General features: G+C 37.3%; 1 protein-coding gene across 2 annotated transcripts in view; it reads left to right on the top strand.

Moving 5' to 3' along the window:
• The window catches only part of CBLB (Cbl proto-oncogene B), a 129,078-nt gene that overhangs the window by 98,944 nt on the left and 6,147 nt on the right, over positions 1–23,987 (top strand). The window contains exons 11-18 of one of the 2 annotated variants that reach the window (XM_066572021.1): positions 2,628–2,813; positions 6,007–6,372; positions 8,179–8,273; positions 11,812–11,952; positions 15,888–15,967; positions 16,069–16,200; positions 17,465–17,602; positions 20,029–20,148. In XM_066572021.1, the coding sequence (XP_066428118.1) occupies positions 2,628–2,813; positions 6,007–6,372; positions 8,179–8,273; positions 11,812–11,952; positions 15,888–15,967; positions 16,069–16,200; positions 17,465–17,602; positions 20,029–20,148 (1,258 nt within the window). The remainder of the gene's footprint in view (positions 1–2,627; positions 2,814–6,006; positions 6,373–8,178; positions 8,274–11,811; positions 11,953–15,887; positions 15,968–16,068; positions 16,201–17,464; positions 17,603–20,028; positions 20,149–23,987) is intronic. The other variant, XM_066572022.1, reaches the window with a different exon arrangement.

Genomic DNA, 23,987 nt, shown 5'->3' with positions numbered 1-23,987 from the left:
TATGGAACTAGAAGTTTATCACATGAATTAAATTGCTTGCTTCATTGGGTTTAAAAGCATGTCAGGGTTTAAGTATCTTGAACTTTTAAATTAATGAGTTTTAAATGTGAATATTCTATGATTTTTGTCTCTGCAAAAGCTAGACTGTTGTTGCAGCAGGAGAAAAGAAGTCTGACATGGATGGAACCAGTGAGCACACTGAGAGAAGAGGGCATCATTTAGCTGAGTGATTTTTTTAGAGCAGAACTGTGTAAGAGAAGTTTGCCAGATAGAAACAGGGATGTTCTTAAAATGATATCACAACAGTGCTGTTCACTTAGCTGGGATTTGTACAATTCCAGGCAGTCTCCCATTTGAGACTCTCAGGTTGCTCTCTCAGGAAATTGTGTTAATTAGTTTGATGATGCGACAATTAGAACATCCTAAATTCTGAACAAATGTTTCCTGTCCAATAATTGGTTTTTAGTATTTCCTATATTTCTTGCTCTTCGTTTCCTACTCCTATCACATATATGATTGCTGTTCTGGAACAATTCCCTGGTGGCTGAAATGCATTATGTTGTGCAATACCATAAAATGCTGAGACTTAACTATATCACTTTCATTTATTTTAAATAATTGAATCTTTTTGGAGGCGTGACCTGCTTATTTGGTTCTATTTCAGATAATTTGGGAAGCAAATTCATTTTGTGTCTGCTGAAGTCAATCCTTTGAGTATATTGTATTGCATAGTTCTTGGCTTTCAGGAATGCTTTATGGAGTTGTAACTAAACTTTGAAAACTAATGCTATAAAATGATACAATGTTTATTATGCTGTTTAACTGATAGATGCCTTCTGATAAGGAAAATGAATTGACATTCAGTTTATAGTAATTCTATAATTACAGTTGCTCAGGCATGCTTACAAGATACATATCTTGCTTAGTTATTCAACATTCCCTAATGTTGAGAGGCTAAATGCTTTGGTAATTTATGTGCTTATCTTTATGGTCTTCCAGTCAAGGACAGGGTCATTCACCAGTTAAAGGAAACAAAGAAAATTTAAAGACTATTCAAAGCATTTAATATTAATATTGAGACCACCTCTTCATTGAAGGGAGAAACTGAGAAACTTCTGGTAGCCATGAAGACCACAAATCTTAAACTGCTCTGTCTCTTGAATTTGAATGTTTAGTTGTGACATTGAGCTTGCACATGTCAATGAAGTGGGGAAGACTCTAAATAGCAACAAAAAAAATCATCCTGATGATGGAGTTGCACATCACCCTTCTAGCTTTCAACATCTTCTCACTCCCCTCCTGCTTTTTTGTGCACTGTTGACAGTAATACTGTGGTGGCTTCTATTTTTGAAGGAAATGTGGTAGCAATCCCTGTTGTATAGAATGGGATATTAAACTAAGCTGTAGTACAGAGCACTGATAAGGATCTGTGCTCTAGATCCTTTTCCTCACTCTGCTTTTGAATTCATGAAGTTTCCAGTTTCTTAACATATGATTGTGTGTAAAGAAAGGTAGTGTTGCTTTTTTGTTTTCTTGTTAAAGAACTTTCTACTCTCCTCCCAGTTATCACTGTGGGATGTTTAGCATTCATGAGAAAAAGCTCATGAAGAGAGGGGGAAGTTTATCCAAGGGGTTTAGGCCAAGGATGGGTGTTTTTTTTGCCTCTGTAGGCAAGCTGTGATATGAGAACAGTGGGATGCCTCAGTGTACTAGTGGCCCAAAGCTGATCATTGGTGGGAATGTCCTCCAGCTACTTGTGTCTACTCTTGGGGAAAGCACAGAACAGCACAGACATTCAGGTTTATAACAGTGCACTAATACTCATACAGTGAGTTCATAGAAATAACTTGAACAAACACCTGAGCTGTGTTTGTTAGAACTGAGCCAGATGAGGGGTAGGGACGAGTTGCAAAATTGGGTGGAGTCCTATATTGAGAGTTGAAATCAAGTTCTGAGAATTTGAAAGGACAGGTCAAGGAAAAAATAAATCATAATTTGTCCCTGGAGAGGGAACTTAAATGTTTGTGTTGTTAGTTCGGTATTTGCTTAAATGATTAAATTGTTCTAAAATTAATTTTATAATCCCTTCATTTTTTTGTTGATTTTGCTTCTTTCCTTAATATCTTGCTGGTGACTTTGATTGGCAAATTTTCAGAAGACACACATTCTGTTTTGTATGGAAGTATGATTTGAAAATGGGCAGTAGGCAGTAACAGGCAATATCATGGATGTCCAGCTTTTCAAAGTAATTTGTAGAACTTTAGATTGAGTACTCTCTATTGATAAAAAAGTCAACAAGGGTAGCAGTGCTATGATAGAATTTATGATTTTTTTTCCCTTGTGTTTGGCAGTGATCGTTAGGTTTTTATACAAATTACTGGAATATATATTCTTTTATTTTCCTCACAAGTTAACACGGGTCTTAATTTTGAGACAGAATGACTTGTAGACTTCTTTTTCAGTAACTATAAGATGAGCTCTACTGTCCAGATGTCCATTATGAAAAATGACTATTATAATTGACTCTTAGTAAGTATCTGATAAGTATCAAGTGTTTTAGTTGGGGAATGGAAGTTGTATACTTGATCATTAGGTAAAAGATAATTTTATTTTTTTCTCTCTGGAAGTGCAATGACAGGCAGAATTCACCAGTGACTTCCCCAGGATCTTCCCCTCTTGCACAAAGAAGAAAACCACTTCCAGACCCCCTGCAAATCCCTCATCTTAGTCTTCCTCCTGTCCCTCCCCGTCTGGATCTGATTCAGAAGGGAGTGGCACGGTCACCGTGTGCCAGCCCAACCGGGTCACCAAAAGTAAGTGTTACTGAGCCATTATTTCTGGATATAAGAATTCCGAGAAATTGCATTTGCTTTTTTTTCCAAGGTGAGCTTCTTGGTTTTTTTGTAAAGTGGACTGTTTCAAACCTTTCCATGGATATTGCTTTTTCAGGATTTTGCTCTGCCCAAAAGAACTTTAATTCCTTCTAGTTTAAACAAATTTTAGATTAGACCCATATTAATGAAGTCTCTTCTTTTTCCATAGTACCTTATGTAGTTAAATATTTCTGGCTGCATGTATTGGTCAAAAATGACTTCAATTTGTCTGATGATTATATTTTACTTGGTTATGGTCAGAATTTGAAAGATGTTGCAGTAATGGATCAGTTCTGTAACAAACTCTGATTAATGAAAATAAATAGAAGCTAAAGTTTCCTGAAAATAGATTTAAAGGTCATTATCTCATTAAAATTATACGTTTTCCTTTCATGATGATTTATGTTCAATTTCCACAGTGTCCTTACAAGAAAAATATGTGCAGATACACTGCTTTCAAAACCTTAAATGGCATATAATAGGACTCAAATTTCAAGGGAAATAATAATGGCTCTATAGCCAATAAGCTTGTATGCCGTGTTTTGTAAAACTAGCGGTACTAAAGATTCAATGATTTTTTGAGTAGATAAGCATGAACAAGAACAAATACTGTTTGCTACTCTCTGTAACAAGTTGATTGTCTTAGTATAATTGCTGTATAGAGAGAGTGAATTAGATTAAAATTTTTCATTTTTATATGATTAATTCAAATTCAAGTTCAGGACATGACTTGAAACATATGTACTCATAATAATCCAGTTTGAAGTAGCTTGCTTTTTTTGTCAGGTTTTTACTTTAAGGTTGAAAATCAATATATTTTTAATATTTTAGTGGCTTACAATTTAGAAGAAAAAATAGAAGTTTGAATAGTTTCTTTAATCTTCTCTCTTAACTTCTTATATTATGCAAAGGAATTATAACACATTGAGGACATACACCAAACATATCCCACATCCATTAAAAACTAGTTCTATAATAGGGGTTTTTTGCAGGGTTCTTGGCTTAAAAAAGAAATTAAACCAGGAATAGCATTCATGCTGCTTTGAAATTTGAAAATGCTTTGAAATTTGAAAAAGCATTTTCAATGCTTTTTCAAATTTCAACGTGAAACTTTTCCTGGAAAAAAAATTGTGGGGTGCAAGGGAAACAGGATGGGGGCAACAAAGAATAATCTCATACGTTAAAAGATTTTATATTTAAGAGAAAAAAGATCATTTAGTCCTGCCAAAACTACTGCTTCAGGAAAAAAACACCCACAACTTTTCTATTTTGTTCAAGTTAAAAACTATAATTTATAACTATAAGGTATAACAAAAAATCTAGATCAGGGCAATTTTTTCCTGTGTTAACAGTGAAAATAACTGTTTTACTTGACTAGCAAGGGAGTTAAACAGTTCTTTATTTAGTTTACTTCCTTTTAATATACATAAGCCTGTAGGTAGAATAACTTTATTTTCAATTCAAGTCACGTGTTGAGGGACTGCTTGAAGAATAGTGCTGGTCTAGCCAATGAAGTGATAGCAAATGCTGTTCTTACTAAAAAGTTCAGTGACCTCCATTTCTTTAAGTGGTAATAATATGCAGGCTTACCAAAATTATACATTCCCAGGAAAATAATCTTCCCTGTATTTCTTATGGTCGCTGTAGATAAAACATTTGTAAAGACCTGGCCCAACTATTACTTTGTAAATTGCCATTTGTAATTCAGTCATAATGAGAATGTTTTGGTTTTGTCAGATTTGTGCTTGGATTTGTGCAGCTATGAGGTTTTTTTCCTGATAACCTGAGTTTCAGCTTTTTAGTATTAGTGTACATAATTTTAGACCACATTTAACCATTTATGATATAATTAAATTCTTAGAAACCAAGTATTCTGACAAATGTTGCTTGCAGATAAGCTAATTGCAAGTAAAACTACTAACTAATTAAGCTGCTACCTGAAAAACTGAACTGCAATTCAAACAGATTCAGCACTCAGACATATCATGTAAAGATTGGAGTCATCCCTAGGTATATAAATAAAAATGAAATAATTCTTTCTTCTTCCCCTTGCTCTCTAATCATTGCTTTTTGTGCTCATTTGCTGTCAGCGAGTTATTCCTCTGGGATTTTATTTTGTTTGGGGTTTTGGGTTTCTCTTCCACATCAGGAAGCCTGTTTTGCCCAAACACTCCACAGAATTCACTTCAGCAGATGAGTAAGTGATTCACATGATCAAAGCAAAGGATACTGGAAAAAACTATGGGTCAAATAAATCTGCCTGAGTTAGCTTTCCACTCCTTGCTTGGGTTACTCACGCAACATCAGAAATGGGGGCATGCTCTCTGAAGGACCAGGTTGGCTGCAGAATACCGGCAAGGCCTGCATTTAACCTCCTGCCAAGTACTGCTGTGAGGCCAAGAAATTATCTCAGAAATTATGGATCCACACTGAATCAAACACGGGCAGGAGACCTTTCTCCTTTTTAAAGCCTTTTTTAGAAGTCATCAGTTTGGGTGGGGAGAACCGATGGGTCCGCGGTCACACCGCCGCTGCTCCCAGGAGTGACTCAGAGGAGGAGTGCAGCTTTGTGCGCTGGTCTGTGGGCAGAGCTGGGAGCTTCCCCCTCAGAGAGCATCGAGAGGCCGCCTGGTTTTTGGGTCAACATTCGACCTCCTCTGTCTAGCCGACATACTCAGGTTAGGGTGAGTGGTAAAAAGGGTCTTAGCGGATACTAGATTCTGTTCCTCACATCTAGACATCACTTTGATTTGTCAATTTTTTGTTAGTTCATTGTTTTTAGGGGTTTTTGGTTAGGTTTGGTGCAGGGTTTCTGCTGCTGGATCCGATGGCATTTGCATGCTAACTCCAGGGTCTCCTCCTCTTCACCGTCTGGGTGCCATTCTCCAGGAAGCAGCAGGGCGACGTCCGGGCTAAGGGGGAATTCTTAACCATCAAGGGACAGGTAGTTAACAAAAACCACAGGTGATTACAATAACAAGCAGTTAGAACTCCACACTGGCAGCAACTGGCCCAACCTGTGAACACTGCAACCTTTTAAAAAAATGGGCAGCTGTTCTACTCATAACAGTCACGAGCAACATTCATGCCTCCGCGTAACTTTCCTTTTTTTGTAACTCCCTGTGTCTTTCAGTCTTCTCCCTGCTTGGTGAGGAAGCAGGACAAGCCTTTGCCAGCGCCGCCACCTCCCCTGCGAGACCCTCCTCCGCCGCCGCCGGAGCGGCCTCCGCCCCTGCTGCCGGAGAGCCGGGCCGCCCGGCACCTGCACCAGGCCGAGGGCCTGCCCGCCAGGGAGCAGCCCGTGCCCCTCGAGGGCTGGTGCCCCAGGGATGTGTTTGGGACCAGCCAGCTGGCGGGCTGCCGAGGCGGGGGCGACGCCTCCCCCAAGGCAGGCCTGACCGCCATCGCAAACGTGAACGGGAGGCACGGCCGCGTCAGCTCGGAGCAGGGATTCATCAGGAAGCACAGGCGTCACGAGCTGCCCGCAGAAAGCGCCAAGGTATTTCCAGTGAATCCTAAATTCACACCCTGCCGCAGCATTGTCTTGCACTGGCAAACACACTGTTTATATTGGCCAGTGCTGGTTTGTGGTTTCTGAATCTTTTTTGTTGATGCTTAAGAATAAGCTGCTCATAAATTATTTGTTAAGTGCTGTAGTTTATAAAGCAACAGTACATGAGGGTCTGAGTTACAATTTTCACATAAAACCGTCAAAAAATATCTTTGAGAGAATATTCTAGATTTGCTATATTCTTCTAGCAAATTATCGTTATAACAATGTATCCCTGTATGCTGTAATAATACAGCATCTCAAGTCCACTTTGGAACTGTCATATGCCAAAACTGTGTGTGCATTTTCTGATGGAATAGTAGATGATCCACTTATCTCTGTTGTAGATGAGGTGAATTCTGGCATTTAGCAGCTTCAGGCCATGAAGCTGCTAAATGCAAAGCCATTTACTTGCAAAGCCATTTACAGCTGGTCAGACTTAGCTTTGAAAAGAGATCAAATGGTGATGTCCTAAGAAAAAATTCCTAGTTCAACTCTAATCATTTTTATCAAAGCAGCTCAGTAATTTATTCATAGAGATTATTAACTCAAAGCTCCTCTTTTTGTTTTTTTGAAGACTACACAGCTTGTGCAAGACTACATAGCTCTTGCTTAGACTGATGGATTTGTGGTTAAGCCATGGTAGTTAGAAATCTTTTTTTTTGCATCTATTTTCTTTTTCCAAGACCACAACCTATTTAACCTTTCTATCTCCAGTTAATTTTTTTTTTTTTCTGGTATGTGCATGTATATGGCAAGTATCTTCCCATGTATATATATATAGATGGAGGTTTTGGTTATTTTGAAAGTACATTTCTGAAATTGAATTACTATAGATAAGAGGGGTTGACATATGTGATGAAAGGTACTCAAGTCATCTATGATGTTATATATAATTAAATTATTATTATATAGTGCTTTTCTCAGCATTGAGACAAAGCACCAAAATTTTACTTAGAACTAGGCTGTTGTTTAAATGCTGCAGGTTTTCTGTTGATTTTAAAAGGATACTGGATTTTTATCTTCAACTGTACCTTCATGTAGCATTCTTGTTGTGGTCTAGCACAATACTGAAGCTGATGGAATGAATACTTCTCAAATTAGAATACCAAGTCAGTGTGGAAGTGTAGTCTGGAGGAGATACATATATAGATCTTTAACCAAGTACTGCTTGAACTGTCATCTTCAGGTTGTAGATCTGAACCGTTCAATTAGAGGAAGCGACCCTGAATTACCATCTCAGGCTATATTTACATTCATGAGGGAAACATGGAATGAATTTTCTTCCCTGATTCATGTATCAATTGTAATATAAACGTTTTGCTATTGGTAGAAGCTAAGAATTGGAAAGACAATCCTGTGGGTAGAGGATGGATTCTGGCAGGCACTGTATCACCGTTTTAATAATTAATATGTTCAGCATAATGTGCCCGTTGCTTTGCCATTACACTTCGTCTCTCTCACTTTGCAATCTTGAAATCTTAATTTTCCCCCAAGCAGTTCAGCTGTAACTGAGTGTCTGTCTAGTAACTGTCGCGTGAAACTTCTTTTGGTGAGGTTTTAAACTAATATGTTCTATAGCTCCAAAATGGCGTGAAACAGGCCTCAGAGTCACTTCAGAGACAGCTCTGTGGTGTGAACTCCTGGGAAAGCCTTTACCCACAGGCTTCTCAAGGTCTCTTGTATAATACCTAATTGATGAATATCTATGGTGATAGGAGGAGATACTCATTGTAATATTTGTGTGACTTTTAGGTTTTTTCAAATGGTCATCTGATAAATGAAGAATATGATGTCCCTCCACGGCTTTCACCCCCTCTTCCAGCTGGCTCTGTCATCCCTAGTATAAAGTAAGTTAACTTTATCTATAAAAGAAAAGTGCTAGCTAATGTTAGGTAATAGCACTGACTCTCTGGTGCTAAAAGAAAAAATGGGGAAAAGAAAGAACCTAACTAATATAACTTTATATGCGTTCCATGAATTTTAATGTGCCTTGACAAAGGAAGCATAAATGGTATTGATAAAGTGGGAACAGTCCTAATGTTAATTGGACACAGCATGTTTGTATAGGGAGAGAGGGTAAATTGTGGCAGATCTTGCTCTCAGGAATTTGGCACTGAGAGCAGATACTGTCTAGTTTGGCTTCTATTACTACAGGAGAAGTGTGGTCAGAGCTATTTATCACAGGAGATGACAGATTCTAGGGAAAGTGCTAGGGCTAAAAAATGTCTTCTGTCACTGTTCTGCTCCTAATCTAGTCAGGCTTTCTGGGCTTTCAGTACATGGAGCTTTATCCAAGGTTCACACTATCATCTCTTATTTTTTGTGGCTAAAAAACAAGCAACCAAAACCAAACCATTTTATATAATTTTATATATGATCAACGTTTCTGAGTTCCAGAACATGGGAAGATTTGTCATTCCAAGTGCAGACTACTATTAGTCTTCCAGTAAAATGACTGTTCATTTTTTATATAAAGATGTTGCTGTCATAACAAGTATCTTCAGACTCTGAATGACACAGGATTTTGTACAGAACAAGATATATTTAAAGTTGAAAGCTTGGAAGTCTTGTAATGTGGTCTGTCCTTATTTTGTGTTTTCGTAAGGAAATTGGATCATATCACAATAATGCTATTCTGCTTCTTTCCAATGTTCTGCTTGTGATTCTTGCTGTTAAATAATATAATTGAACAGTCAGTTCATATTAGTCCTGAGAACTTTCTTATTCCATTTTTGTGTTCAGTTAGCTTTAATACAGAAGACAAATACATTTCAGCATTTTATTAATATGCTGGGTTTTTTCTCACCAAGCACTACAATAAAGGTGCAGTGGAGCATTGACTTTTTTATTTAGAAGCCTATTTTCAGGTAGAGCAATTGCTGAGGTGAAGTTCTCCGTGCCTATTTTCAGTTCAGAAGAAAATTTTAGCCTGTTATCCAGACATACCTGTAATTAAATGTTGGGATGTAACCTGATTGAGGTAGGGTCTCAGAGGAGTACTAGGTGGATGCCTCATGTAATCAGTTGCCTTCTAGTCTGCTTATTTCCTAACACAATGAAAATCTGAAGAGGGAAATATTCTTATTTCTGTGTGTCATGGCATGGAAAAACATCCTACTTCATGAGAATCCCATTTTTTCACTCAGATACTTGCAGATGTAGCCGAGAACCAAAGTACAGTGTACACACAGAGCATTGGAAAGTCCAGACAATATTGTCACAATATGTACAATCACAAAATCCATGTCAGGCCAATCCAAAGCTAGAATGTGTGACTTCTGCTTGGTCAAAAGAAATTCTTTTATTAACCGAAGATTTCTGAATACAAAACTGATGAATTCCAGGAAGAAGAAAAAAAATCTTCATTTGTGAAAACCAAACTCCATTGATTTTTGAGGAAAAAATTAACTTTTGTTTCTGTTTTGTCCTTACACATTTTAAAAATTGCATGGGCAGTTCTAGATTTTGATTTTTTTTAAAGCATAAAATTATCGAGACACAACATTAGGAGTAAGAAGTTCAAATTATCTAATTACTAAAATACCACATGGAATGGCTGTTAAAAATTGGTCATAAAGTTCTTTCTTTAAACACTAATATATCTATTTTCAATTTATTTAAAATTAAGTTTTTGTCACCACTCGGAAATACGCCGGTAATCTATAATATTGTGTGACAGTATGTAGATGGAAAAACTGGGGAGGAGGGGGAAAAAATCTTTAAAAACAGCAATTTCCACCAACCACAATTGCTTTCAAAAAATGTAACTGAAATAATATCTGGCATGATTTATTTGGAAATGTCAGAGAGAATATTTTTACAGTCTATTTTTCCTCCTGTTGAAGTGACTGCACTCAGCACTCATAAATGTTGAACTGTACTTGATTCAAAATTCTCTGCTTTTCACAACTGTGCTACTCCAATTAATCTCAGCAAGTTGCTCATTTTTTTCATGCTCTCCAATCTGTGCAGTGTGGTGGATTGAGAGCTGGTTTGCTTCATATAGCTCCAAGGCATTCTGTTCTTTCTACTTGTTATTATCCGTCTGTAATTCCAAACATTTGACTGAAGGATACATTGATAATGTATGAAATGTCTTATTCTAAATAACAAGGAGGCAAAATTACTCTAATTTGAAATTTCACAATTCTATAATGTCCCTACTTTAATCAGCTTTTACTGAATATAATGTTACAAATGTGACCTTTTTTTTCTTAAAAAGCTACCTTAATAGAAAAGCACTGGAGGTTTTTGTTGGGGTTTTTTATTTTTCCTGGAAACAGTGCTAATTTTTTTTGTTTTACTAAAGTAGTTATTATAAACTGTGCCTCAGTAATGAAATATTGGACTCTTGCTAACTGAACATCTGATTTTAATTTTCCACTCAGCCCCTATGTTTTTGACTAAACATGTGAAAATAGTTATTTTTAATTGGACTTCTGTAATTATGTCAGACTTTTTTAGCAGTTTTGATCAAGTTGCTATTTTATTCCTGAAACGACATCTATAACTCTTATGTCAAAGATACAGAGTGATTCTTCCCCAAAACTTCAAAATTTTCAAGTAGTGTTTGTTTCATTCCAGTGAGTAGCTCCCATTTTGCTACATCAGTAGCAGACTCTTTGTCTCCAAAGTACCATAAACCACAGTGATATTTTGCATGAGGAAGCATCCATTTTTTGAGTATGTAATGGTGCATCCAATTCCAAGCCCCTTTTGTAGTCTGAATATATTAGGAATATTTAGTTGCCTTGAGGTAGTTGAGGGAAAAGTAGCACTGAAAGGTGTTTCTCCTCTTGCTGTCTGTCCCATCTTGCTAACAAAATTTTGAAGGTGAAGTCATAGTCCCATTAAGGCCGAGTGTGGCTTGGAATTCATGTCTCCCTTGAGATCAGCCTTTGGCATGGTGCTTCCCAGTGACAGAAGGAGCAGGGCTTAGGGGCACGTTCCAGACATGTGAGAGGACACGACATGTCCTTACTCACAGCTTGACAGGCCAGTGAAAGCATGATTGTCCTCTGCATCACTAAGCCCTGCTAAACACCTTTTGTCCTGAATTAACTTTTATTCAGTGCTTTTGATAAGTGCAAACAGGCTGAGTCTTGGACTGCCTATTTGGTACTCTAATTCTTTGCAATTCTCTGCTATGTTGTGCTTGCTTCAAGTAGCTGTTTAACTCTTAGAAGGGCAGCTGTCCTTTGCTCTATGCATTCTCAGTGGCAAAAAGTCGGTACCCTTGCAAGTATGTTTGTCATGGTGCTCTTGTTGCCTTATATGTAGTAGACGTATTAAGGATGTTTGGGCTAAAGAAAAGTATTTTCAGTATTATCTGAGGTCAAGTACCTAACAGCTGAAGATAAACCATTATTTTTCTAATCTCCTTAGGTGCCCTGGTCCTTCAGCAAATTCTCTGTCTGATAAATCAAGGGAACACCCAGATGATGATGAATACAAAATTCCTTCTTCACATCCTGTAATACTGAGCTCACAACCACCTCATGGTCATAATATAAAACCTCTTGCTCGGTAAGGTGATTTAGCAGCCTTGAAAAAAAATTATTTACAAAAACTCTGCTTTTTCCAAAATTAACTGGATTCTGTAATGATGGTTAAGACTGCTTTCCTCCTAAGCTGGGATTACCCATGCTTCTGTTTCATTTGGCCACTGCCACAGATACAAACCTATGAAATTCACATCATTGAATCTCTCTTGTGTCAGAACTGGGTATTTTTTGCCTTTGGATACCATTTCTGCAGTTGGAGTCCTTTTTTTTTCCCTTACATTGAGGTTTTCAAAACTGACCAGGAGATACAAGCCCTAAAACTCTTTCCAATTTAATTTTAAGGAGAATTGTGTGACTGAAATTTCCAGTCAGCTTTGAAATTCTTAGCCTTTCACATTTTATAGAATTCAATTTAAAAGTAATGCAGTACTGAAAAGTATGTGAACTGGCAGCTGTATGTACATACTTTGATTCTTTTTTTTCCCAATGTATAGTGTCTTTTTAGCTTTTTGAGCCCATTTGGCAGTATATTTTTTTATGCTTCTCAGAAATAGAACCTTTTTAAATACAGGTGGAGTATGTCTCCTTAGCTTTAAATATATTCTGAAACAATCCCTCCAAACTTTCACCATTCAGAATTACTAATGGATTATGACATGGAAACTTGGAGCAAGGGACATGGCAGCTGAAGGCTGTGACATTCCTGGTGAACTTTGCTCCTTAAGATATGAATGGCTGGAATTAAAACAATAAGTCTGGAGTCACTGGGGGGGAAAAGGGCAAATGTTTTACTGGTCTTGTAGGTCACAATTATGATATTAAAATCAAGTATTGGTTTAAAAAATTTAGACCTTCCTGTGATTAAGAAATTCTGTGGCATATTGCCATTTTTTCCCGCTCACTGTCAGAATGTGATGTTGAGGACCCACTATCAATAAAGCTCAACATGTCCCTCACCTCAAAATTAGCCAATAATGATTTTTAGACCTTTTAAGTCATAACTTAAAGCAGCTGGAGAAAAGCTTATAATATGATCATTCTTTGCATGCAGGTTAAATATTCTCTATTAGAAATCCTGATCCAGGCTTCACTGCATAGACATGAATATTATGCAGTTGCCAAAGCCTAATGAACTTCAGGACTTAAAGTCTCTGTATGAGACTTAAACAAACAAAAAACCCAATTATAAATAAAACTATGTTGGCTGAGCAAAAAAATGGGAAACAAGAAGAAAAATTCCAAGCAAGAAGAAAAAAATTCCATTTTTTCCTATGCCATTTTAATGGGACCATGTTGTGCTTTTGTGTGAGAATGATGCAAATAGATTCAAACTGAAAGGTTCTTGAGAAAATAAGCAGCTAGAGGAATGGAATCTTAAAATTTTTATTTTACAGAAAAAAATAATTGAGTGCCTTCTGTTGGCTGGTACAGTATTTTACCAGACCCTTGGAATTATTAATTGAGGCTATAGATAGAAAGATCATTTCCAGGTTTTCTCCAATTTTACTATGTGTGTGGTGGGGTTTTTTACATGAATTAAGGACTTGCCACAGATAAAATGCCTTGGTTTGCTATTCAAATTGCTCCATGATTAAAACCACCAACTCCTCTTATTATACATTCTGATAAAAAATTTAACTTAAACCATTCTCTTAGGCATTAAAGAAATAGTCTGGTGTTCCACATGCTTAAAATGTCTTCTTTTAGCTAATGTCACTGCTTAGATGTGAGAGCTGAGATAAAGTTTTCAAGAAGAAATCTGTTTCCTGGTTGATGTTGTGTTCTTTTAATGCGTTTCATTAGGTAACATGGGAAGGATGTTTTGTTTCAATGAAACTTAGCTTCTCTTTATTGTTCATCAAAACTGTTATCAACTTTTTTTTAATGTTATAAATTTTTAGTACATTTCATTTTTTTCCCCTAGTGTCACTTTCTCTTATCTCTTTCCAAAGTGTTTGTCCCTAACTTCTTGGATAGTACTCGGAGTTTTCAGTAAGCTAAAGAGCTTAAAAATTTTGTCAGAATGTTTTGTAGATTAGAATTATGTAACTGTTCCATCCTACTCCCAAACTGGTGTTACCTTTTCTCTCTTTTACCTGTAGATATGACAGTGCTAAAAATATCTCAAGAATAATACAAAAAATGATTCACAGTCTTACTCTCTGGCAGATCGTTGAATTGTCTGGTTTGTTACTGCTGAACGTCAGTTCAGGAATAAGAAATAAAAACAAAGAATTTCAGCATTACTAATTAGGCTATTATTAGAAGAATGTTACATTATTCTGTCTTTTCTTAATAAAGTCTTTTTTTTGAAAAGGGAAAGGACAGAATGCTTTCTTATTAGTACTCATTTGATGTCCTTTTTTCTGGTGTTTTCTGTTAATGTAAACAGGCATTTCAGCATTGTTTGTAAACTGATCATTTGGTTGGGCTCATTGTGGACTGAGTACTTCTGAAGTGGTGCCATGTTAAGTTACCTTGCTCCTGTGGCTAGTTACATTATTGAAAATGCATAATTCATTAAAACTAGAGTAGAAAATATTCTTAATTACTTAGTGTATATTGCGAGGAGTCAAAGGAAGCGTTGCATCTACTGCATTTGAAAGATTGAACCAATCTAATGTCAAAGAAAGAAACAACACTTCCTCTGCCACTTCTCTGGGGGAATTAATTTATAGCAAAATATCTCTTACCATTAGGGGCTTTTGTTTATTTTTTAATCTTGCAATTATTCTTATATTTATTTCATTACTCCTAGTTGTAACTCTTGGGACCACAAATGCAATTCACTTCCTCTTTCCTGTTTATAAGGAATCTTTTAAAAGATTCCAGACCCTTATTAATTCTTCCTTTCCATTTGGCCAAAGCTGATAGGTTTATTAGTACTGTTAGTAGAAACCCCAAATCTGAAATTTTTGCTGTATATCACTCTAGTAGATTTCCCAGTGTTTAATAATAATAGTGCATGGTGGGATGGGATTTTTATCTTTAAGCTGGAGTTACTTAGCATGGTGGCCTTTTTCCAAGGAAAATCTCTGGTTCTTTCTGAATATGCAGGGCCCACAGTTACAGTGACAGGAGCAATTTCCTGGCTCTTTCATATTTTTAAACAATATTTAAGATTATGATAAGGTTTGTTCAATGTTTTTCCCTGCCATATTTGAACAAAATCCTTCTACAAAAATAATCTCCAATATTTTCAACAAGATTGTAGGCACTCTTTAATGTTTGGTTGGATAATTTTCATTTTAATTTGATACTGTTGCTAAGTTTTGAGGCAGAATATGCATCCATTAAAAAAAAAATAAATAAACTGTGGTAGAAGTATCAGCAAGGCTCAATTTTTGATAGAGAAATGAATACGTTCCTGTAAAACTGCTTTGGCTAGTTCAGTTTTGGGGGTTTTTACTGGGGTTTTTTAATGTTTGGCAAAGTTGAGTCAAAATTTATTATTAATGTGTATTGTGGTGTTCTGTTTGGATTTTTTTGTGTTTCTTGCATTTTGTTTAATGGTTTTTCTGGTGTGCTTTGGTATGGATAATTACATTATAAAATCCACATTTCCCTTTTCTCATAATTCTGCTAGGGAAAATTCAGCATCTGTGAAGGTGAACTAATATTGAGCCTGTGATGTAACTGTGTGAATAAAGTAATGACCTGAGCTCTGAAGTGAAGACTGTGTTTAATGTTAGTTCTTCCCTAGCTTGTATTGCAGCCTGTGTTATTTTAAGCCATGTCAGTACATCACCAAGAAAGCAGTATAATCCTTCAGAGAAGTATTAAAGAGGGTTAACCAGTATCTGCTCTTAACATCTAAAAATGTAAATTTTAAAATTGATGCAGCTTATTGTTGCTGATTTGTTTCCTTATGGTGAACTGCCAGGTACTGCTCATTCAGGGAATTAATTAATGTGTGGCTAAATGGTTGATTGCTTCCTGCTTAATGTCTGTCTTCAGGGTGTGTGAGAATGGCCAATGTGCAAATGGAACCCACGGTGCTACTTCCGAGATAAAGAAATCAAAACATCCAGAGTCAGGTACAGTTTTTGGTTTTTTGTTGCTTGCTGACAAGATTTACTCTGTGCTGCCCTAGGGGTGCAGCAGGAAAACATTCACTTCTTGTGGTTGTGTCATTCAGGAGATGTCTATGATGCACCTACTGTTCCGGTACCTTTGCCTCCTGCACGGCCTCCTGCCAGAGACAACCCCAAACACAGCTCTTTGCTCAACAGGACACCCTCCGATTATGATCTTCTGGTGCCCCCTTTAGGTTGCAGACTTTTTGCTGATTACATGTAATGGTTAACACTGCCCAGATGAACTAAATGCCATGTTTACTGAAAAACAACCATTGTTGAGTAGGTTAGGAGTACCAAACAGGCTATGAGCTAAATATTACAGCTGTCAGTCAATATTTTGTGTCATTTGGAGTCCGTTTGTAAGGCCTCACTTGAGACAGACAAAAAGATATACTACTGTATTCCAGCTATACAGAAAAGTAAAAATCATTTTCCCTAAAATGAATTTTAATTGTCTCTTACTAAGAAGTTTGAGCATTGCAATTTAATGCAGTAGTGGAGCATTTTTCCTACTGTAGCTTAAATAATTCCATTTATTTTACCAAATACAAAGAAGAATGCCAAAAGGATGGTATTTGAGTAAAAAACCGTAACCACTAAATTAAATCAATAAGTTAATTTCTGGGATTTTTTTTCCCCCATCAGGCAGGGGACAGTTCAAAACTCACTGCAGTCTACAGGCACCAAAAGCTCTTTTTTCCAACCCTGATTTCTCTTCTCCTACACAAAGTTCAGTGATCTCTGCATATATATTGGTGCTGTGCTTGGGGACCACCCACACTATCATTGACAAACTCAGCTGCATGGTTGTGTCTCTATGTGTCAGCATCCAAATTTCTGGTTCCATAAAACCTTTTGAACATTTTATGCTCTCTCTGGTCCCTGAAGTGTTCCTGAGATGCAGGAGAAATGAAGGCAAAATAACACATAAAAATCACGGTGCTTGATGACTCCTGCTTGCAGCACCTTTATAAGAGGTGCATTCTTTTGCCAAGCTCTGGAAAATTCCGTTTATATCTGGAGTCAGAGCTTCTGAACAGCAGATAGAGATAATACACAGTATAAATGTAGCAGATTGAGTGCAGTCAGCTTTGGTGTTTGTATATAAATACACTTGCTTAGCCACTGAAATACAGCTGTTATTCTACTCTGATACTCTGTGAAGCCTTCATTGTAGTACACTCTTGGCAATTGAGCCACTAAAAGCAATCTCTCCTTCCATCCCAGCAAAGAAACTGAGCACTGCAAAAGGTCATTCAGAGCATGTTTTAGAAGAAGACTGTGGGTATTAACAGTCAGGTTTACAGTTTCATTACTGGAGTCACTGAACTGCTTAGATGAATTGTAGGAGTAAAGCCCTCAGCAGCCAGAGAAAAATAAAGTTTAAGCTTTATTCTTTATTCTGCAGTTCTTAATGAAGTTTTGCTCATCTAATAATTCATTTCTATTCTGCAGGTGAAGATGCATTTGATAACTCACCCCCCTCACTCCCACCACCACCACCACCTGCTCGGCACAGCATGATTGAGCACACAAAACCTGCTGGCTCAGGGAGCCGACCCTCATCAGGACATGAACTGTTCCTTCATTCTGGTAGGAATACAGGGGAAACAGCATGTTTCATTTTATTTTCCTTTACTTCAGAAGTTTATCTGTTCAGCATTAAAGTTGTCACCAGGCCTCAGAAGTCATTATACAAAATATTAAAAAAATCAAAATTTTAAATGGTGGAGGTGAAGCTACTCAGAAAATAGAAAGACTTCACTTTTCATTATCGCAAAGTCATAAAATGAAGTCAATATGTCTATATCAGGGTAGAAATTTTGTAAATTGTAGTTTGTTTTAAATAGTAAAACATAATTCATGAGGGATATTTTCAAGTTGAAACTTTGAAAGAAGTTGTAAAATAAGAGAAAAGAATATTCTGCTTTGTTAGAACTGTTGTAAAAGTTTGCTACTTAACTATATTGTGAATACAGTTGCTAAGTCCTAGGGTTCATAACCTTTTTGCTAAGTCAGGTTTTCACCTATCTTTCCCTGTAAATGACTGTGATACATTCAGTCTGGTATTTTGCTTATAAAAGGTATGAAAACTGTGTTTACAATTCATGATTTTTGTGTTTGAGTTGAAAAGAGTCTTATTTTTAGGTTAATGAAGTTGAATAAATTTGCTGATTATGATACAGATTGCAGTAGGATTTCTGTGGATTATAGCACATGTCTGTGAAGTGATTTTTAATTTTTTTTTTTCTCTGTGGAAGCTTTCAAAGGATGTTGGTATCTTTAAGTTTACCTTTTCTGTGAATATTTTCAGGGATGATCTGCTTTGTGGTGGGGTTAGATGTTGTATTCCCCCTCTCTGTTTTTCTTAGAAGCTCTATGGGGAGGGATAAAATGAAATGTTTTGGTGATGGTTTCACAGGTGATGGTTTCACAGAATGTGAATGACAAGCAGTCATGTGCAGCTGCATGATGGCCTGACAGGTTCTCTGGTGTTTGGCTGACCTGTGTGAGTGGAACTCCCTGTGGGGGGAAAGGGAGCTACTTTAGGTTGAAGTGCAGTGACCTTTTATGGAATGTTTTTATTATGTATGTTTTCCTGTCAGTCAAGGCCTGACACTGAGTAATTTGCCAAAGCTTTGTGTATTTTGTAATGCAAATTCAACTCAGTGTGTTACTTTCTCATCTAAGTTGCTGAATGCATCCAGGTGAAAAGACTTAGCATGCTACAGAATTGAATTTAAAGGTTGATGTTCATAAGTACAGCGTTGTTTTATCTTGTACACTTCAAAAGAAAAACAACTTCAGCAGTCTAGTCAGAATGGGTGCCTCAATTGTATCATCTGATGCAGAAACACACACTGCACCATTCAGTTCTGATGGGAATGGAGAGGAAAAATAGGAGCCCTCACACACAGATGCACACAAGCTCCATCTGCCTGTGCCCAGTGTCCAGAAACATGCAGAGTTTTACATGTTTAAGTGTAACTTCCAAATAATCTAAGAATGTCACTGATAGTGTTAAAAAACATTTAATAGCTTTAAAATAAATACCTTGAATATGTATCTAAAGCCATATATTGTTCTTCACATTTGCATAAGGAATACAATCGTGCAGCAGCAGTTCTCATTAATCTTAGCAATGTATTGCATCTAGTTAGGCATGCATAGTTGTGTGAATTGGTCTTTTTTTATTCATATGGTATTTCTAAAGCCATATTACTCACTTTACATCTTGTCACATAATCTGTTCTAGAAGATTTATGATGAGTTTTTGATGATTGGTTTCCATACAAGTCTTGAGGGTGATTTCTCAGCTATCCATCAGAGCCTGTCAGATTAGAATAATAATCTCATCATCAACACCAGTGAAAAGTTGTTCTCACATACAAAACAAATACTCTGCAAGCACTGAGTCCAGAGCAGAAGCCAGATCTAGGATGGATCTCCAGTTGCTCAGCAGCATCTTTGATAGCCAAAGAAGAAAGAAAAGAAGTGGACAATATATCAAAATTCTTACTTACCTAATTTTTCAAATTCTGTCCCTGTAATATTTACCCACAGCTGGGACTGTATGAATAGGAAATCAGCCCTGCAGTCTTTGTGAACTGCAAAGCATAGAAGTGTAATGAAGCTCTAAGCAAACTGAATAGCTGGGATGTTTCTAATTGTGCTGCTTCAGGCACTGCAACCTCTTCGATGCTTTGCCAGGCACAATCCCAGCAGCATCAGGGTTGGGTGGTGTGCCTCATGGATGTGAGGAGAAGAGACCACAGTCAGTGCAGGACAGACCACCTTTGAGCTGTGCTCCTGTGTTTGTCACTTCAGATCATATTTACACGTGTACTGTGAATGCTGAATTTGGAGTTTTATGTGCATGTGCTGTCAGAGGACATCTCTGGGTTCATGGTTTCTCTGCATGATGGGAGGCTACTCTAATCCTACCGTCTATGCTTGAGCCCTCCCTCAAATAGTAATTCTGATTTTTCTAAGACACTTTTTAAATTCTTTTATCACAGATCCCCATTTTGACTCAGTAACTGGTCATGTTCCTTTGCCACCTGCTCGGAGAGCACCTGGAGAAAATGTCAAAACAAATAGGACATCTCAAGACTATGATCAACTTCCTCCATCTTCAGGTAAGGCAGAAAACTGTTCTTGTAGAAAAATACAATTCTGTGAAGAATATAACGTTCATCCATAAAGTCCAATGAGTTTTTTGTCGTTCTGCTCAACAAATTGCAATGGTAATGTTGCTTTACAAAAGAATGAAATCATCAAAGGGTAACAGACTTAAGTTCTGCAATAGAGGTAGAAGTGGCTACTTGTTGTGTGTAGGTGTATATACTATAGCATCCATTTTACTAGCTGCCAGACTGAATGCCTATGTCAGTTATAGTGTTCCTTATTTTTTGAGAAAGGCAGAGATTTTCCTGACACCTTTCAATCTCATAAGAGATCAGAAGTACTGAAAGGAGCACAAGCATCTGATTTCCATCTGTTTTATTTCTCCTAAACAAAAAACTAGTAGCTTAACTCTCTAAAGTATTATCATTTTCTGTCTTTTTTGCTAATATGTTTGTCTGAATTTCTAAGAAACTTTTAAGATGTTTCTTAATAAAACAGCAAGAATCAAAACCACTTAAAATTCAGTCTTCCTTTTCAATGGAACAGGTACAGTAGAAACAATTCCTCTGCCAAAGAAATTTTGGTTATGGTTTACAGGTAACAAAAATACTAAATTTAAAGGAAATCTACTAAGTGGATAAAAACAACAACAATATTACCTGTACTTCAAAGTACCTTCACCAATTTTTAGACAATTTTTTTTTTCTTTAGGATGTGCATGATACTTGGGGAAGGGAGAGGATTGGCTCAACTGCAGTCTTTTCCTGTATGAAGAAACCACACAAAGAAAAAAACAGGGCATGTTTTGTACCATTAATCATTCTCCAGATAGATAAAATTTTGTGTAGAGACTTTTTATGCATAAAGAAAAGGACTTTTCTCTAATCTTTCAGTTGAAATAATCACCATTGTTCAAATGAAGCATTCCCAAGTGGAAAAAAAAAAGATATATTTTTTAATAGTAGTTGCAGTCTCCTTCTCAGAAATACAGATTTTCATACTGCTGAGGTAGAGGGGGGAAAAAGAGTACATTTTTCCAGCTGAAATGGTGGGAAATTTCTGTAGCTCTCTTCAGGCTTACTTATTTTTTTAATGAATAGCATAATTGTGAATTAGTGTGATGCCTTTGATAAATACTATCTCTTTTGGGAGGGTATCTTTACAAGTATAGCTGTTTCTCTTTTTGTTTCCAATTGTTGGAAGAAAAGAGTTATAATGCTTTATAAGTGGCATTGTGAGGGATTTGTCTTTAAACGCTCAGTCAATTTATTCAGGGTGTTTTGAGTTCTCTTATAATGCAAATTATGACAATGATGTAACTACTTTTGAAGCTATGGAGTTTTCCTGCAATTCTTGCACTTCTGTGATAGAACCATTTTTAATTTTCCTAAATTACTGCAAGATACTTGCTAGTTAAGAACTTGGAGCTTTCTGGTGCTACTTAATACTTTTCGATCTGTTTCCCACAGCTATCTTCTAAAACACTCACGTGTCAGCTTTTGCTATGAATATCATTCTAAATCAGCATGATATGCAGCAAGATATTCCATTTAATTTCAATTAGATGAAAACTATGTGATAGATCATGTCATTCTCTTAATTGGAAAGTTGTTTTTTACAGTGTCAGTAATTCCAAAGGACAGAACTGATGAGCTGCAGGATGAACAGGTTCACCTTCATCTATGATTTAAAAAGACAATGTAGAGAGTGTAACTGTATTCAGAACTTTGCTTTTGCATTTATTCTGAGCTAATCAGCTCGCTTAAGAAATTATTCATTTCAGTGCTTTTGTAAGGTAATTCTCTGAACTAGCTGAAAAAGAAATGGAGTTCACTCTAAAATCTAATTATTATTTAGCTACTGGGTTCCTAGAGTAGCATGGGCAGTGCTTTAACTTCCCTGCTTCACTTTCACTGTTTTTAAGATTGCTGTAGTGATGTTTAACTGAATCCTTAAAGTCAACCGAGTAATTTATTCTAATTCAGATACCCAGTATTGAACACTTCAGAAATAGTGCCCAGCCATGCAACCCACTCCCCTAAAGGCACGGTTTCTCCAACTTCTTATATACAACTGTTTAAAATTAGTACAAAAAGAGCGAGAAAAGGAAATAGGACTTGGGGGTGCTGTGGATGAGAGGCTGGACATGAGCTGGCAACGTGTGCTCAGAGCCCAGAAAGCCAAAAGGATTGCATCCTGCTGTCCTGCATCCAAAGCAGTATGGCTAGCAAGGCACAGGAGGGAATTTGGCACCTCTGCTGTCGTGAGACCTACCTGGAGAAATGCACCAGCATAAGAAGGACATGGACCTGCTGGAGTGAGTCCAGAGAAGAGCACTAAGGTGATAAGAGGGATGGAGCACCTCTCCTGTGAGGAAAGCCTGAGACAATTTGAATTGGTCAGTCTGGAGAAGGAAAGGCTTTGGAGTGACCTAATTGTGGCATTCCAGTACATGAGGGGAGTGTAGAACAAGCAGGAGACTTTTTACAAGATTGGGCAGTGAGAGGACAAGGGAGAACTGAAGGAGATTGGATGAGGTATCAGGAAGAAGTCCTTTACTGTGAGGATGCTGAGGCCCTGGCTCAGGTTGTCCAGAGAAGCCTCATCCCTGGAAGTGTTCAAGGCCAGATTGGATGTAGCTCTGAGCAGTCTGGTCTAGTGGAAGGTGTCCCTGCCCATGGCAGGGGGTGCAGGATTAAAATATCTTTAAGGTCCTTTCCAACCCAACCCATTCTATTATTCTATGATATTGCTAATAATTAGAGTGTTTTACCTAAACACAGCCAATAATACGAGGGAAAGGAAGAAGAAAATTAAGCCTCTAATTGATGTCTGCTCTATTTTGCTAACTTAGCTATTCTGTAAGATACAGATTCAAATGATTGGTTAATATATTTGCCTGCTGCCTATTCATTCTCTCAGTTGGCCTTATGAAGACACTTGCTTGCAAATTTGGATTTCTTTTACAAGAATATTGTTCCAGGGTTTATTTCAGTTAACACTAGAGGAAATACTGTAATCCACAGTATTGCAAAGTACAAAGATCATGCCTAACAGCTTGATGGAGCAGCGTGTGCAGTGGGTCCTTCCCTCACCTTCTCCCTGTTCTCTGAGTTCCTTAGAGCATGTGTCCCCTGGGTGTGCTTTGTTCCTGTACCCCACTTAGGTGAGGTGTAGTTGCTTGCTACTGTTTCACAGAGGGCCTTCACAGCAAGCCTTGGTCACCTGCTTCGCTGATGCTCCTCAGGCTGTTGGTGAAAGACTGAGCAATCCAGAAGAAGCAGTGAGGGAAGAAAAGAAGGGCATTTCCCAGCAGAGAGGAACAGACAGTTGGCATTGTTACAAACCGCCTTCTCCCACTGTGCCATAGAGCTCTCACCACTTCCCTGTGCTTTTTAAATACCTACTAAATGAGCCTGTGTCTGCTATTGTACTAACCCCTTACCTAAGGGTTCAATCTAGTGCTGAATTACAGAACTGGGAGCGGTGGAAGAAGCTGCTCGTGGTAGAAACTGCTAATTGAATTGCACAGTTAGAAAATCTATTGGGATTCTTAGTTAGACATCTGTGGTGGCTGAAACATCAGAGGATGGGAGGTAGGGAAGAAAAGTTCTGCTTAATACCTCTATCTCAGTGTCCAGATGGACATGCAGCTTAGGCTTAGGATCTTTAAGCTCAGGATCCAATATGATACCCAGCTTTAGCTGAAATTTTATATGGATGTGAAGATATTGAAAGAGATGTCAGCATTTAAAAAAATAATAACGGGAATTGAGAGCGCTGAAGATCTCAGAGTATCTGTGCTATAGAGAGATGTTGCTGTAGTGAGAATAAAATGCCTGTGCTTCAA

This window comes from Molothrus aeneus, chromosome 2 (genome assembly GCF_037042795.1).
Source record: "Molothrus aeneus isolate 106 chromosome 2, BPBGC_Maene_1.0, whole genome shotgun sequence".
Taxonomy (NCBI): domain Eukaryota; kingdom Metazoa; phylum Chordata; class Aves; order Passeriformes; family Icteridae; genus Molothrus; species Molothrus aeneus.
The sequence above is the reverse complement of the archived record's forward strand: the minus strand, read 5'-3'. Positions and strand labels throughout refer to the sequence as shown.